The sequence below is a fragment of the Fundulus heteroclitus genome, chromosome 20, assembly GCF_011125445.2.
Source record: "Fundulus heteroclitus isolate FHET01 chromosome 20, MU-UCD_Fhet_4.1, whole genome shotgun sequence".
In the NCBI taxonomy this organism is placed as follows: domain Eukaryota; kingdom Metazoa; phylum Chordata; class Actinopteri; order Cyprinodontiformes; family Fundulidae; genus Fundulus; species Fundulus heteroclitus.
Window position 1 is genome coordinate 5,120,267 of NC_046380.1, and position 17,578 is coordinate 5,137,844.

The window sequence follows — 17,578 nt, forward strand, 5'->3', positions numbered from 1 at the left end:
ACATGGCTTTGCACCAGAGTCATTCCATTTTAATAATAAAATTTATTTAAAAAATTCATTAATTTGACTTTTACTATAAAAACTATCCAGCTTCAAATCCAGTGTCCTGCAGAAGAGTTCACCCCCCTTTAACTTTTCCAGGTTTTGCAGCATTGAAAACATAAATGTCAATAAATCTGCTGAGATTTTATTAAGTGGAGCAAAATGAAAATGTAAAAACAAATATCTGAAAAGTGTGGCATGCATTTACATTCAGGACTCTTCCCTCTAAATCCCCTAAATAAAATCCAGTACCTTTTATTAAGCATTTCAATAATTATTAACCTACAAATAAATCTGGTTAATAACCCAAAATATAAAGTAACCCAAGAACTAACTTTAAATTCAAAGTAATTCAGAATAAAAAGCTCCAAGATTCTGTTTAAAATCACTGAGTTTCAATCAGATCATCAAGGTTTCATCTGGACTTTGTGTTCTTCATGCTGAGAACATCAGAGCTGCTGTTTGCTCACTGAGATCTTCATCGGTAGCATTTTTACTTTACCCACAGTGTAGAAGAATGGAAACATCTTGTCAGTGAAGGTGTGTGTGAAGGTGTGTATGTTAGTGTCCAGATCAGAGAAGGACAGCTTTCCTCTGTCCCAGTCCAGATTCACTCTGATCCTCTGGAGCTTCTTCTGGACTGAGAGAAACATGAGAGGAGATGAAGGAGACCCTGCTGAGTATTCACCTTTATAGAACCCTAGAACCAACAACCCAGACTCTATGTCTCCCTTCCTCTGGACAGACTCTTCTATCACACCAAGCATCCAGCCTTTACTGTCTCCAACATCAACATCCCAGCTGTGGTTCCCTGAGTTGAAGCCCTCAGAACTCAGGACAGAACACCATTTAAACCTCTCTGGATTATCAGGAAGCTGCTGTTCCTCTCCTAAAGTCAAACTGGTCAGATCTTCAGACAGGATGAGTTTTGAACCAGCAGTGTTTGGGTCCAGGATGAGAGGAGTGTATGAGACCATGTTCTCCATGTTGCTCCAGATGTTGAAGGCCAGGTTGCCCAGATGTTTGGCCTGGTCTATCAGAGCTCCTGAGGGCAGCTGTGGATCCTCCAGCAGGGGGCAGCGCTGGACTCTTTCCACTGCAGCCTTGTAGTTGTGCAGGAATGAGACGTCTTCAGCTCTCAGCTCCTCCTCTGTGGCTCTGACTGTGTCTGAAAGAGCTGCTATCTCTCTGCTCAGAGCCTCCATCTTCTCCTTCATCATCCCACTCTTCTGCTCCTCTTCCTCCCTCAGTGCAGCCAGCCTGGCCTCCTCTTCCTCTGCTAGAAACTGATGAAGCTTCTTAAACTGCTCCTTAATCAGCCTCTCTGTGTGTCGGGCCTGGACCTTCATGTGTTCTGCTGTCTGATCAAACTCATCTAGAACTTTCTTCCTGAGCTCCAGGTTCTTCTTTAAAGGTTCCAGAGTTTCCTGAAGGTTCTTCTTGTGTTTCTGAGCAGCTTCATCGATGGGTCTGAATCTGTGGTTGGTGTGTTTCTCTGAATCTCTGCAGACGAGACACACTGGCTGCTGATGGTCCAGACAGAAGAGTTTGAGTTTCTCAGAGTGCAGACTGCAGAGATCCTCTGAAGCTCTCTGGTCTCTCTGCTGTAGGAAGGTCTCACACAGGTTCTTCAGAGCCAGATTACAGGGTGGAAGACCTCTTGAAGATCTTTTCCTACAAACTGGACACTCTTGTGCTGCTTTCTCTCTCCACCAGTTCTTCAGACACTCCTTACAGAAGCTGTGGCTACATGACAGAACAACCGGATCCTTAAAGACGTCCTGACAGACCGGACAGCAGAGATCCTCCTCTAATCTGGAAGCCATTTAGTCTCTGAGTGAAGCTAAAAACACAGAAGGTCCAGTCAGTCATGGTTCTCCTCCCTCCTCTACTAACGTTCCTCAAAGTGACTCTGATTGATGTTCTGGGTCCAACTCACCTTCAGGGTTTGAGGTCTCCTCTTTTTTCTCCTGGACTCAGACGAAGCTGCTGGTTTGTCTCTATGACAGAAATGAAAACTGGTTCCAGGCGGTTTCAGGTGTGTTAGGTGAGAGGCGGAGCTTAAACCTGTTAGGTCTGTTGCTTTCTGGGGATTTTTTTTTTCTACCAAGGTTTCGTTTTAACTTTGCTTGCAACATTTTCTCCTTCATTTTCAGACATTAGATAAAAACAACCTTTTTGGTATTTCTTTTTAAGGTTTTTGTCCAAGTGACAGCAGATATTTTCTTTTTATAAATCCTAAAAACTAAACCAGCCTGAGAATACTGAAGGAAAATACATTTTTAAAAGAAACTGAATAAAATGTTGCAAATGTAGATAATAGTGATAGTAGGTACACCTGGTCTGGCGTTCTGTTAGCTGTGACATCATCAGAGGAGGCAGATCATCCACTATTACCATATAACATAGAAAGTACTCCTGGAGGAGAACCTCCAGCAGAACCAGAACCAAGCTCAGTGTGAACGCTCATCTGCCTCGACCCACTGGAGCTTAGAGAAGACATAGCAGAGACACAGAAAGCACCGAAGCACACATTGACCCAGGAGTACTTTCTATGTCAGATGTAATAGGCAAGGCAAGGCAGATTTATTTATATAGCACAATTCAGTACAAAGACAATGCAAAGTGCTTTACATGATTAAAATATAGCAAAATAAAACAGAATAAAACTAGAACAGTTGAAGGCAATCCTAAACAAATGTGTTTTTAATCTTGATTTAAAGGAACTCAGGCTTTCCGCACCTTTACAATTTTCTGGAAGTTTGTTCCAGATAAGTGGAGCATAGGAACTAAATGCTGCTTCTCCTTGTTTAGTTCTGGTTCTGGTTCTTCAGAGCAGGCTGGAGCCAGAAGACCTGAGTGGTCTGGATGGTTGATACACTGATAACAAGTCTGTGATGTATTTAGGTGCTAAGCCATTCAGGGATTTATAGACTAACAGAAGTATTTTAAAGTCTATTATCTGAGATCCAGGGAGCCATGGAAGGACTTTAGAACTGGGGTGATGTGCTCTACTATCTTAGTCTTAGTGAGGACGCGGGCAGCAGCGTTCTGGATCAGCTGCAGCTGTCTGATCCACTTTTTAGGCAGACCTGTGAAAACACCGTTGCAGTAATCAATTCTACTAAAAATAAACGCATGGATTAGTTTTTCCAGATCCTGCTGAGACATCAGTCCTTTAATCCTAGAAATGTTCTTCAGGTGATAGAAAGCCGACCTTGTAACTGTCTTTAGGTGCTTTTGGAGGTTAAGGTCTGAGTCCATCACTACTCCCAGATTTCGGGCCTGATTGGTGGTTTTTAGCTGAAGCGACTGAAGCTGTGTGCTAACTTTTGATTTTGATTTCCTCTATTGGTCCAAATGTTATTACTTCTGTTTTGTTTTTATTCAACTGAAGAAAATTTTGGCACATCCACGTATTGATTTCTTCTAGGCATTTACTCAGTGCTTGAACTGGTTCATAGTCACCTGGTGACATGGTGATGTAGAGCTGTGTGTCGTCTGCATAGTTATGGTAGCTGATGTTGTTGTTTTTTATTATCTGAGCTAGGGGGAGCTAACCTGACGCCGCCAGACAGATTTGCTCCGCATATCCATCTGGAAACCTTCCGTTGAAGTAATTTTGGGAAGGGGCGAAAATACTGGTTAGCTGATTGGCCTATGTTGGTGATAGACGGGCCAAATAAACCAATCAGATCAACGAAGTATATGACGTACTCGTCAACATGCTTCGTCGTCGCTCGTAACAGAGCGACGGCGAAAACACAACCACAAGCCAAGCTACTCTTGCTGCTGCAGGTAAAGGCTCGTTAGCTCAGCAAATAAATACTCTGTAATTCCGATAAAACTTGCTCGATAGCCACGCTAACGCTAGTTTCATCGGCTGAAGCCGCCATGTTCTTTAGACTGAACTGTCGCGCATCTCATTGCGTCACACCTCAACCCGCCTCAAAGCCAACTCTGATTGGACGTTCGTTTGGTGAACGGCTCCAAATTTTCTTTAACGGAGAGTAGCCAGACTGATCTGCGAGTGAAACCTTGAAAGCTCGCGAGATCAGGATGGTCTCACGAGGCTAAGGGGGAGCATGTAGATATTGAAAAGGAGGGGACCCAAGATGGACCCTTGGGGAATCCCACATGTGATTTTTGTAATCTCTGATGTAAAGTTACCTACTGATACAAAAAAGTCCCTGTCCTTTAAGAAGGATTTAAACCAGTGAAGAGCTGTACCAGAGAGGCCGACCCAGTTCTCCAGGCGCTCTAACAGAATGGAGTGATCGACAGTATCAAATGCTGCACTGAGGTCCAATAGAACCAGCACGGTGGTTCTTCCACAATCTGTATTTATATGGATGTCATTAAACACCTTGATAAGGGCGGTCTCTGTACTGTGGTGAGGAAACCTGACTGGAAAACATCAAAGCGGTTGGTTGTTGTTAAGAAGGTGTTTAATTGTTGAAACACAGCTTTTTCAATATTCTTACTGATAAAGGGGAGGTTTGAGATGGGCCTGTAGTTCTGGAGTAGTAGTTTGTCTAAATTGTTCTTTTTTAGCAGTGGTTTGATAATTGCTGTTTTTAGTGACTGGGGGAAAACACCTGACAGAAGGGACGCGTTTATTGTCTGAGTCAAATCAGACGCTATGACAGGTAAAACCTTCTTAAGGAAAACTGTGGGTAGAACATCAAGGCAGCAGGAGGAGGAACTTAGCTGCTGAATGATCTCCTCTAAGGTTTTGGAGTTTATTTGGGACATTTTGTCAGGATAAGTTCCAGCTGAATACAGCTTTGGTTCTGGTGTTTACATGGAAGTACAAACTGATCCTCTAATTTTTTGAATTTTTTTCAGTAAAGAAGTTAGCAAATTCATTGCAGGCCCTGGTGGAGTGGAGTTCGGAAGCCACGGACACAGAAGGATTTGTTAATCTGTCGACTGTGGAGAATAAGACACGAGCATTATTAATGTTTTTTTTTGATGATCTCTGAGAAGAAAGATTCTCTTGCATTTTTCAATTGTAAGTTATATCTGTAAAGTCTCTCTTTATAGATGTCATAGTGAACCTGCAGTCTGTTCTTTCTCCACCTGCGTTCAGTTTTCCGACACTCCCTTTTTTCACTTCTAACTGCTGGAGCATTTCTCCACAGAGATTTATTCTTCCCAGAAAAAACCTTCACTTTAACTGGAGCAATGCAGTCAATGATGTCTGAGACTTTAGACTGAAAGTTATCTACTAGTTCATCAGCTGAGTTGCAGCTCAAGGTTGAAGTAGCAGAGTAAGCTTGAATGAAGGTTTCCGTGGCATTGTCCTTAAAGGTGCGTTTTATTACGATGTCCCTTTGGCTAAATGAGTCACTGGAAATTATACATTCAAAGGTAACAGAAAAGTGATCAGGTAGGGCAACATCAGTCACATTGACGTTAGAAATGTTTAGACCTTTAGTGATGATCAAGTCTAAAATATGTCCCTGTTTGTGCGTTGGCTGTTTAACATGTTGAGTTAAACCAAAGTTTCTAAGTGTGTCACACAGTTCTTTTGCACTTCTGTCTTCAGGGTTGTCAACGTGAAAGTTGAAGTCTCCCACAATAATTAAACAGTCATAATCAACGCATATCACAGACAAGAGGTCACTAAAATCATTAAAAAAGTTTGATGTGGACTTAGGAGGCCTAAACATCCAAAAACATAGTTCGTACCGGGCCCTTTACCTGGAGAGCCAAATGTTCAAAAGAGTCAAATTTTCCCAAAAACACCTTTTTCCACTTTAGTGAATCATTAAACAATGTTGCTACTCCTCCACCTTTCCTTTGCTGTCTGCTCTCACAAAGAAAATTGTAGTTTGGAGGTGTTGACTCCATCAGTATAGCTGCTTCACTAAATTCATGTAGCCATGTTTCTGTTAAAAACATTACATCAACATTATTATCAATAATGAAGTCATTAATTAAAAGGGATTTTCCTGACAGAGATCTAATGTTTAGTAAACCCAGTTTATATGACTTGGTGGTTGATGGTGTCTCTGTGGCAGGTTGCATCTGACAGTTTATGACTTTTAAGTACGATTGATTATTCCTGTTTGTTTTCCTTTTGCTTTTCTTATTTCTGCCACGTATCATAACAGATATTCCATATAGGGTAGTTCACGCGTGACGTCCCGCGTGACGTCGGCGCTACATCCGGGTCCCGCTGGTAGGCAAAAACAGAGCTGCTCTCGTCTACAACATGACAAAACGGGTGATTTAGAGCGTACTTTTAGTTCCTTTATTTTTGTAATCTAAGCAATGCCTACGACTTGTTGTGCTCCCGGTTGCACAGAGAGGCATTCCAAATCGTTGGATGTACGTTTCTGTCTTTTACCGAAGGTGGAAGGACGCAGAAAGAATTGGATATTTTCAATGAAAAGAGCGCAGGCAGATAATCCCAATGGACTGGGGGAGCGATCATACTACGACAGAATTTGCAGTCTACACTTCATCTCCGGTAAATACAACTTTATTCTGCTCTAGTCATTGTTCTGCTTAAATAGCGGCAGAGGGGAGGTGATGATCGCTACACGGGCCGCAGAAGCGGCTGCTACAGCAGCAGCAGCCATTGTCTGAAGCAGCAGCAGCAGCAGCGGCTTCTCCGGCCCGAGTAGTGTTTACGCAGCAGCGGCTACAGCTGCTGCTGCTAGCAGTAAGTAAGCTGCTGCTAGCAGCAGTAGCAGCAGCAGTAGCAGCAGTAAGCTGCTGCTGCTAGTACTTCTGTGTTTACGCTGCAATGTCGCCGACACCGCCACCCATTTTAACAAGACAAAAACACCTAAATAATCCGTAGTGAAAAATGTGTTTTTTTAACCTACCGGGCCTCTGCTGAGACGCGGTCTGTGTCCGACGCCGCTTTGTGCTGTTGCACAAACATGTCTGAACATCCATCCATCCATTTTCTGACCCTCTTAATCCCTCATGGCGTCGCGGGCGTTGCTGGAGCCTTTTTCCTGATATAAAATAATTGCAGCCGTCCAGTGGTTTCATGGCTTTCATGCTCTCTCGTCTGTACTGGCCTGCCGTGTTTATAAAGCAGCTGTATGTCGCGGTACGGAACAGTTGGCCAGCATTTCACAGACTCGCTCCGTCCCTTCAGGCTTTTGCTGTGTGGATCTGGCAATCTGATACCATCAACCATCAACTTACTCTTAAAACGATCTTGTAGTACGTTATCTAAAGAAGAAAAATACGTGGAGAACTCGTGAGTTTCTCTGTTTGCGTCCGCCATTGTGTTCGTCTTTTGCCTACCGGTCCGGCGCGCATGCGCGAAAAACCCGCATCAAAACAATAACAATGAACTGGTCTATTCTCTGTCAAGAGGCCCAGGCTGATGCTGAAAGCGGTCTTGTCTGATAAACGTGCGACCAGGGCCCGGAGTACATCACAAGGAAGTTATCTGAAGGTCCTCAGGACAGGCATGTTCTGTGATATGTAGAGGAGGAGGAGGATCTGGACCTCTGCGTCCTTTGGAAGATGCTGATTTAGTCACAGAACTGCGGTTTTCAAAATTAATATGTGGAGAGGATGTCAACCGTAGACCAATCTTAAGGAGTTTGTTCATGTTATGAGAAAAATCAAGAAAAGGAGCCTCTGGGCTTTGTGGAGAACAGGGGGGGGGGGGTGTGCAGTCTTGATCGGTGTTTGTGGGGATGGAAGTTTTTGGTCCTCTTTTGAGATCCGGGATGAATCCTCCTGTAGCTCTAACGTAGCCTCTCTCTGTGTCATCTTTCTGGCCATCTTTATCTTGGCTTGTTCGGGCTGCACTGGGCTTATCATTTGTTTTGGCACTGGATGTACTTTTTTTTGGAACAAAGCTGATGGTGCATGGTTCACAGAATAGAAGATGTTTGAAATCAGCCGTTTTGCACCTGACCTATTTAGAGAGAAACCATCTCTGTTGAACAGATGTCTCCTCTTCCAAAGGAAGAGGAGACATCTGTTCTGTTCATAGTTGTCTATGAAGGTTACAGTTGTTTGTTTGCATGTTTTTTCCAGCCATTTGTTTAGCATCAGAACTCTGGAGAAAATCTTGTCTCCACAATTAACGGGTACATGAGGGCCACTGAGAAACACCTTGACATTAAGGCCATCAACTAAGTTCAACAGACGAATGTAATCCTCTTTCAATACTTCTGATTTTCTTATCCAGGTGACGTCGCCCAGGGCTTCAGCTTGTATTATTAGTTTTTCCAAGGTCGGGCGTTCTTTCAAGATCCTTGGAAGGATGTCTGATATATCAGACACCAGGCCAAAGTTCCTGTTGTTATACATCAACACCTCTAACAAGAATACATGAAGCGACAGTGGAGAACGCTCAGTGTGAACGCTCATCTGCCTCGACCCACTGGGGCTTAGAGAAGACAGAGCAGAGTAACATGAGCCACTCTAACTATAAACTTTGTCAAAAAGGAAAGTTTTAAGCTTAGTCTTAAAAGTAGATGGGGTGTCTGCCTCATGGACCAAAACTTGAGTAGGAACTTTAGCTACTCTACCCACCTCTGTTTAGCGGGTCATGGCGGCCCCTGATCACCCTAAATCAATTTTCTGGCAAAGTAGTAAAGCTTTACGCTGAGCCACTCTGTCCTATTCAGGTAAAAATCACAGGACCTTTACCTTCAGAACCACCTGGCTCCTCCAGCAGTACCGGCAAACTTGTTTGGGTTAAGTTCAGAGGTTTCTTGTTTCCCAGATGATTTGTGTTCAGATTTTATTAACGCCTGAAAACGAGACAAACACCAAACTCTCTCCTTCATAATAATCACAGCTGGTCGGGTCCATTAACTAAAAGACCTACAAACTTTTACATAAAAAAAGAAATAAAATGATGTGAGAGAGTCACAGAAAAAAAGAAAAACAACTTTAATTTAATCAGGCATCAACAAACCACATAATTTATTACATTTTCAATAAATAAAATCTAAACTGCACATTTAGGAACTTGGCGCTGGTCGTTCAGCAGGAACCAAACCGGTCCAGCAGCGTTCTGGTGCCGGCGGGGCGGGTTAAGAGAAACCTGAGCTGGAGCCGTTCTGGAGACGGGTCGGTGTCTGATGGAGGAAGCTCCCGAGTCTCTTCTACGCACCCGTGATCCGAAAAGCGGTGAAGTTCTGATTCTGATTGTTAATTCAAAACGCTGCTTTGCTTTTACCTTCACGAAAGACTGCAAACAGGCAGGAAGTTGATTTCCAGCTCCCTCTGCTTCCGTAACAGACCCTGGAAACAGACAGCGGCCGGTGTTTGAGCGGTTCTGATCCGGTTTTAATTATCCTGTTCACGCTCTGCTGCAGTCCAGACAGTAAATTCATCATTATAGCAGCTGTTTAGAGTCATTTCCATAGAAATAGGCTATTATTTATTTCTCCTTAGGGGGGGGGGGGGGGGGGGGGGGGGGGGGGGGTGGCGAGTTCAGATGAAGCAGCAGAAAAGTTTAAGCAGATTCACAGAAAAGGTGGAAATAAAATGAAATGACCAATTTACAACATAAGGAAAAAAACTAGTTATTAAAAATAGCGTGCTCAGATTAAAGTGATTTAATTAAATATAAGGAACATTAAAGCATATCTATGCATAAAAACCAACAGGCTTTTTAAAGTAATGGAAAATAAACATTTTGCTGGAAGCAGTGATGCTGGGGGGGAAGGATCTGTGATGGCGCTCCCTGGAGCGCCTCGGATGCCGCAGCTTCCTGCTGTTGTTAGGGGATAATATTTATATCCTCTAATGTTTCGCAGTAAAACAACAAAACCATAATTAAGACAGAAAGACAAGAAGGCTAGGAGTTTATGTCACTAAATATCTCAGCAATAACGTCACTTTTTTAACCGTATGATAGAGAAATGTGAGGAAATTAGTTGCTTTTAAAAATTTTCAAAACAGTATAGCAAAAAAAACATATCAATAAAAATCTTATTGATTGATATCGATAATTTCAACAAATTAAAAATAAATATTTGAAGCGCAGCCCTGGCCATTTTGTGCTGTTGCTTAGCAACCCATTTTTTAGATAAAGACACAAACACTGAATCCAAACTGAACCCTTTATTCAACCAACTTTTTAACAAAAATGCAAATTTTTTTTTGGAGGTTTTTACGGCACTAGTGCCTCGTGTTTTTTACAGTGGGCTGACAGGAAAGGACCACGGTCGGAGTCCACAGCGCCACCGAAGAACTCTCTGAAGGGGGCGGAGCTTCCTGGGTCTGCGTTGTGATTGGTTGAGAGTATGTAATGATAGAAAAAAAACTGCATAATCTGATTGAATTTGACTTTAGAAAGAGCCTTGAGATGACGTTTCATGAATTGGCACTAAATAAATAAACTGAATTGAATTAATGATGATATTAACCTACATGGCTAGAATGCAAAAGGAAGGAAAACTGTTATTCTACTGAACTTTTTATTGACCTTTTTCTTTCTATCGATTGATTCATATTGTTATTGAATTATCGTCCAGCCCTACCTTTAAACACTAACTTGTGTTGTGAGTTGAGCGTTTCAGCCTCAATCGGGTCCTGACACCGCGGCCCAACCACTAGCCAGGGTTAGCGGTTAGCCAGATCGGCCCGTTTTAAAAGCGGAACCAGGTGTGTCTTACCTGCCGAAGCTGAGCCAGGCCCCTCAGGATGTCCTGCTGTCGCTGGGAGCTGCGCATCATCTCCGGGTGGAGGAGCGGGTCTCGGTGCGAGGGGACAGGAGGAGGCGCCGAACCCTCGGGAGGAGGACCTGGCCAGGAGAAAGGCAGCGTCACTTCTCTGAACCGGGCCGGCTCTGACGGCTCCACATTCAGTCTGAGTATAAAGTTTTTCCTGCATGAACGTCATGAAAAAAAATATGCTCCTGGCAAAATTCAACCAGTACCGTTTCTATCGGATATTAAATAGAGCCAAAGTACATTGACCGGTTCTGTTCATGTAGCTGAAAAGGTAATAAAATGTCAAAAATAAGTGGCCCGTCTGCTTTCATCCTGCAGGAATATTAGTCGCTGCACTGAGTGCATTCTAAAAGTAGAATGGGAGGCAGATCCTTTAGCTATCAGGCTCCTCTCCTGTGGAACCAACTCCCAGTTTTGGTCTGTGAGGCAGACACCCCGTCTACTTTTAAGACTAATCTTAAAACTTTCCTTTGTGACAAAGCTTCTAGTCAGAATGGCTCATGTTACCCTGAGCTACCTCTATAGTTATGCTGCTATAGGCTTAGGCTGCTGGAGGACATCTGGGCCTATTTCTCTCACTCTGCTGAGTTCTCCTACTGTTCTCCAATCTGCATTGTTTGTTTTTATTTCAGCTTTTAACTTTTTGTTCTCTGTCATTTTTCTCTTCATAGAAGGTACACCTGGTCTGGTGTAGCTGTGACATCATCAGGGGAGGCAGATCATCCTCTATTACCATTTAACATAGAAAGTACTCCTGGGTCAATGTGAGCTTCTGTGCTTTCTGTGTCTCTGCTCTGTCTTCTCTAAGCCCCAGTGGGTGGAGGCAGATGAGCGTTCACACTGAGCCTGGTTCTGGTTCTGCTGGAGGTTCTCCTCCCTGTTAAAGGGGAGTTTTCCTCTCCACTGTCGCTTCATGCATGCTCAGTATGAGGGATTGCTGCAAAGCCATCAACAATGCAGACGACTGTCCACTGTGGCTCTACGCTCTTTCAGGAGGAGTGAATGCTGCTTGGAGAGACTTGATGCAACCTGCTGGGTTTCCTTAGAGAGGAAACTTTATCACCAACCTGTAGGATCTGATTGAATTAGACTCTGTAAAGAGCCTTGAGATGACATGTTTCATGAATTGGCGCTATATAAATAAAATTGAATTAAAAACTCCCCTTTAACAGGAGGAAAACCTCCAGCAGAACCAGAACCAGGCTTAGTGTGAACGCTCATCTGCCTCGACCCACTGGGGCTTAGAGAAGACAGAGCAGAGACACAGAAGCTCACATTGACCCAGGAGTACTTTCTATGTTAGATGGTAATAGTGGATGATCTGCCTCCCCTGATGATGTCACAGCTAACAGAACGCCAGACCAGGTGTACCTTCTATGAAGAGAAAAAAATGACAGAACAAAAAGTTAAAATAACAACAACCAATGCAAATTGGAGAATAGTAGGAGATTTCAGCAGAGTGAGAGAAATAGACCCTGATGTCCTCCAGCAGCCTAAGCCTATAGCAGCATAACTATAGAGGTAGCTCAGAGTAACATGAGTCACTCTGACTAGAAGCTTTGTCAAAATGGAAAGTTTTAAGATTAGTCTTAAAAGTAGACGGGGTGTCTGCCTCATGGACCAAAACTTGAGTACCTGTTCACCAGGGCTGGGTGTCATCTAGGATGAGGCGATACGATTCATTATATAGCTCTGCTTGATTTGATTTGACTCCATATTTATTACTTTCAAATTAATGCTCAAAGTCATTCAATCACCAAAACCAGCCAAATATTATATTTATGATGAATTTATTGAACACTGATATATTAACAGGAGAACAAAGTGAATTTGGTTCAATGCATTTAACGTATCACAAAAACCAAAAATGTGCCAAACGTCTGATTTTAGGAACAAAGGAGCTTCTAAAATCCTGTCGGCCGTTCAGCAAATTCGTCTCACTTGTTCTTCCACGCTGTGAACAGTAATGGTTGCGCTGTAATAACGCCCCCTAGGGGTTGGGAGGTATATTGATGTTGAAAGCCAGAATATTGATATTAAATCGTTTTTAAAAACATCGATATTAATCTTGGTAGCGATTTTCATGCACAGTCCTAATGTTCTCGTCGTTTCCCCTCCAGAACTTCCCAGCCCGACCAGGAGCAGCCAGCGAGCGCAGGAGCGGCTCCACAGAGCAGCAGCGACCCAGAGTCCAGAATCCCCGTCTTGATGTGTCGGGATCACGACCCGAAGCCCGCTCAGACCGCGCAGAACCTCCAGCAGAAGCAGCCGACCCAGATCCGGCCGTACGGCGTGCCGCCCCAGCCGGGTGTCGGCCTTCGACCCACTCCACACCTGCCTCAGGTCCACGGCCACCATTTCCACCCAGGACCCTTACTGGGGCCCCTGCGGCCTCTGGGAGGACTGAGGGGCCTCTTGCCCCACCCGCAGCTCTGGCCGGGCGGGTTGGGCCCGACAGGCAATCCCCTGGTCTGGGGCTTCCAGCAGACTGGGATGGACCTCCTGGGGGGGTTCTACGGTCCTGCAGGTCCGGGCGGAAACGTGTACAGGGGCGGCCCGGCCGGGAGGAGGTTTTAACAGAATGTAGGGAGGCGTTCTCCAGCAGAACCACCAGAACCACCAGAACCGGCCGTCAGCAGAGCAGCAGAGTCTGGGTTCAGTCAAAGGTTGTAAGAGACTGCAGGTGGAACCCAAAACAGACACAGCAGCTTCTTCTTCTTCTTCTTATTATTATTATTATTATCTTAAACGAGCCGAGGGTTTCAGCCACGACTGCTTACAGCACCCAGAACCAGTCCGGATCATTTCAGGAAGTCAGTCCAGAAGAATCAGCATTGACACTAATGGAGACGTGTAAATATTTAGCCACATGTAAATAAAGTAAAACTTTTTAACCCTGACTGACTGACTGACTGACTTCTGCGCCGATCGGAACCAGGAGCCTCTGGTTCTGGGCGGAGACGGAAACCTGCGAGTTCTGATGGTTCCAGTCGCCGGCGGATCAGGTTGCCTTACGTCTTCCAGTGGACACTAAAAAAAAAAGTCATCGTTTGGTTTGTTTCGCTGGGAGCTGCTGTGGTTCCGTCGCTGCAGCGAACAGTTTTAACTTAAGTCGGTTTTTATGTTTTTGTTTTTTTTCTATTACAGGTTTTTGTATTAAAATCACATGAAAAAGAAAAACCGAGGGCGCCGTGTTTTTTTTCAGAGTTGCAGTGAATGCGTGCCGTGAGGATGCATCTGAGAGACAGACGGGTCGTATGATGTGTGCAGAGGTGACCCCAGATTCTGCAGAAACACGGCGGAACCGCCGCAGGGCTAACGCCAAAAACATCCAAAATACACAGACTTTAAAGTGCATTTCCTCTAAGACTTTATTTACTTTAAAGGAGACTGAAAAATGAGTCGCTGTTGGAAACTATCGATACTAGCTAGAAACCAGAGAGGGGCAAAAGTTTCTCCTAAAACCAGTGTTGTATAGTAACAAAGTAAAAATACTTCACTACTGTACTTAAGTATATTTTGGAGTACTTTATACTTTTCTCGAGTCTAAATTTTTTTGATAACTTTTACTTTTACTTCACTATATTTCTGAACTTAATTGCATACTTTTACTCCGATAGATTTTCAATGTTTGGTTTATTTACTCGTTACAGACAGTGACTTGGACTTTTACCAAAGTCATATTTTGGAGAGGTATTTATACTTTTACTTGACTACGAGATTTCAGTACTTTATACAATACTGCCTAAAACTATATTATCAAAAAGACTTGAGGAAACGGGTCCATGTTTGCTCCAGCTTAGCGGAGAGACGGTTTATTCGCCGACGGTATTCGTTCCCTGGTCTCCCCCTGAAGGAAATACAGACTGGGGGTTTATATCTGGACCAGGGGCCAAAATTGTCATGTCAAAAGTACTGGAGGGCCAGAAATCCACTTTAAAAACAAACTAAAATTACCCAGTCAGATTTTCTTCTCGTTAAAAGATGGTCATACAGTTTGCTAAATTCTTTGCGACTCAATTGAAACAAAAATAGTCTATTTTCAGCAATAAAACAGGATTTGGGTCAGTCTTTAAAAAACACTTCCTGTATTAGGCAAATTTTTATGAATTGTATTTCAATGCGGTTTTTACAGCACCAAAGTTTGAGTAAAAGTTGAAGAGAAAGTAAACACGTTTTATTAAAAGACACACTTTAGTACGTGACAGATGACTGACGTGTCACAATACCAGGTCACTCCTGTACAGTAGTTGCCGCTCTGTCACACAAATGGTTGTAATCGGCCAACTAGAGGAGGAACTTTACAGTAGATAAAAGTAAATTGGTGAATAAATAAAAAACATTAATCAAAAACTGAAGAAAGGATTGGAGAAAAGATGAAGAACAGGAAGATGGTTTTAGAGCAGGCGAGTCAAACCAATTTCTACATTGGGACGCTTCGTAATCATGAAGCCATTAAAAAGGGCCTGTTGCACCTGTGTGGATGATGTGGAAATATAAACAAAATTAGCACCTTAGTCCCAGTTTATACAGTTTATCTGCCAAAATAGGTTCATATCGGAGTGAGTTACACTTCAAAATTGTCGTTCTGAATCACTTTTTCTCTTTTTGGACATTTCTTGACATTGTTTAAAGTTATGGGAAAACTGACATCTAGTGGCGGGATGATGTTACTACACGGTTTAATAAAAATCAACATTCGGCCCAGTTTTAGCCACTTTATACAATTTAAAAGGATATATGCCTGTATGACATATGCCTTTTTTGGCTCTTTTTCGCCGGATAAATTGCCTTCAGTCGGTTTGACCTATGTTTTGGAGGATTAAAAGGGCAGGAACCTAATTTTATTACTATACTTCTTTATACTTTTTAAAATACAAACGTATAACACGGGGAGTTGTAACCAGTGTGGGAGGATGAAACAGTAGAACTGTTTCATCCAGAGTCATTCCATTTTAATAATAAAATGTATGCATTTTTTCTCTTTAATTTGACTTTTACTATAAAAACTATCCAGCTTCACATCCAGCGTCCTGCAGAAGAGTTCATCCCCCTTTAACTTTTCTACGTTTTGCAGCATTAAAAACATAAATGTCAATAAATCTGCTAAGATTTTATTAGGTGGAGCAAAATGAAAATGTAAAAACAAATATCTGAAAAGTCTGGCAGGCATCTACATTCAGGACTCTTCCCTTTAAATCCCCTAAATAAAATCCAGTACATTTTATTAAACATTTCAATAATTATTAACCTACAAATAAATCTGATTATTAACCCAAAATATAAAGTAACCCAAGAACTAACATTAAATTCAAAGTAATTCAGAATAAAAAGCTCCAAGATTCTGTTTAAAATCACTGAGTTTCAATCAGATCATCAAGGTTTCATCTGGACTTTGTGTTCTTCATGCTGAGAACATCAGAGCTGCTGTTTGCTCACTGAGATCTTCATCGGTAGCATTTTTACTTTACCCAGAGTGTCGAAGTATGGAAACATCTTATCAGTGAAGGTGTGTGTGAAGGTGTGTATGTGTGAGTTAGTGTCCAGATCAGAGAAGGACAGCTTTCCTCTGTCCCAGTCCAGATTCACTCTGATCCTCTGGAGATTCTTCTGGACTGAGAGATCCATGAGAGGAGATGAAGGAGACTCTGCTGAGTATTTACCTTTATAGAACCCTAGATCCAACCATCCAGACTCTATGTCTCCCTTCCTCTGGACAGACTCTTCTATCACACCAAGTGCCCAGACTTCACTGTCTCCAACATCAACATCCCAGCTGTGGTTCCCTGAGTTGAAGCCCTCAGAACTCAGAACAGAACACTGTGACCCAAACCTCTCTGGATTATCAGGAAGCTGCTGTTTCTCTCCAAAAGTCAAACTGGTCAGATCTTCAGACAGCATGAGGTATGAACTAGCGGTGTTTGGGTCCAGGATGAGAGGAGTGTAGGAGACCATGTTCTCCATATTGCTCCAGATGTTGAAGGCCAGGTTGCCCAGATGTTTGGCCTGGTCTATCAGAGCTCCTGAGGGCAGCTGTGGATCCTCCAGCAGGGGGCAGCGCTGGACTCTTTCCACTGCAGCCTTGTAGTTGTGCAGGAATGAGACGTCTTCAGCTCTCAGCTCCTCCTCTGTGGCTCTGACTGTGTCTGAAAGAGCTGCTATCTCTCTGCTCAGAGCCTCCATCTTCTCCTTCATCATCCCACTCTTCTGCTCCTCTTCCTCCTCAGTGCAGCCAGCCTGGCCTCCTCTTCCTCTGCTAGAAACTGATGAAGCTTCTTAAACTGCTCCTTAATCAGCTTCTCTGTGTGTCGGGCCTGGACCTTCATGTGTTCTGCTGTCTGATCAAACTTCTTTAGAACTTTCTTCCTGAGCTCCAGGTTCTCCTTTAAAGGTTCCAGAGTTTCCTGAAGGTTCTTCTTGTGTTGCTGAGCAGCTTCATCGATGGGTCTGAATCTGTGGTTGGTGTGTTTCTCTGAATCTCTGCAGACGAGACACACTGGCTGCTGATGGTCCAGACAGAAGAGTTTGAGTTTCTCAGAGTGCAGACAGCAGAGATCCTCCTCTAATCTGGAAGCCATTTTGACTCTGAGTGAAGCTGAAATCACAGAAGGTCCAGTCAGTCATGGTTCTCCTCCCTCCTCTACTAACGTTCCTCAAAGTGACTCTGATTGATGTTCTGGGTCCAACTCACCTTCAGGGTTGGAGGTTTCCTCTTTTTTCTCCTGGACTCAGACGAAGCTGCTGGTTTGTCTCTGCGACAGAAATGAAAAACTGGTTCCAGGCGGTTTAAGGTGTGTTAGGTGAGAGGCGGAGCATAAACCTGTTAGGTCTGTTGCTTTCTGGGGATTTTTTTTTCTACCAAG

At 43.3% G+C, this 17,578-nt stretch overlaps 2 protein-coding genes across 3 annotated transcripts in view; both read right to left on the reverse strand.

Annotated features, from left to right (window-relative positions):
- Positions 1 to 17,578, reverse strand: part of LOC118567158 (coiled-coil domain-containing protein 66-like) — a 107,794-nt gene that overhangs the window by 61,250 nt on the left and 28,966 nt on the right. Inside the window, exon 20 of one of the 2 annotated variants that reach the window (XM_036151596.1) lies at positions 10,659 to 10,786. In XM_036151596.1, coding sequence (XP_036007489.1) covers positions 10,659 to 10,786 — 128 coding nt within the window. Of the gene's footprint in view, positions 1 to 10,658; positions 10,787 to 10,814; positions 10,852 to 17,578 lie in introns of those variants that run through there. The other variant, XM_036151599.1, reaches the window with a different exon arrangement.
- On the reverse strand, positions 467 to 17,436 carry LOC118567182 (nuclear factor 7, brain-like). The gene is made up of 2 exons (XM_036151641.1): positions 17,407 to 17,436; positions 467 to 1,885 (listed from the first exon to the last, which is right to left on the reverse strand). The coding sequence occupies exon 2, from the start codon at positions 1,866 to 1,868 to the stop codon at positions 492 to 494; it is 1,377 nt and encodes a 458-aa protein (XP_036007534.1). The 5' UTR covers positions 1,869 to 1,885; positions 17,407 to 17,436; the 3' UTR covers positions 467 to 491.

What these genes read in the sequence shown, in the direction of transcription:
- LOC118567182 (XM_036151641.1), bottom strand. Translation starts at nt 1,868, where the DNA reads ATGGCTTCCAGATTAGAGGAGGATCTCTGCTGTCCGGTCTGTCAGGAC.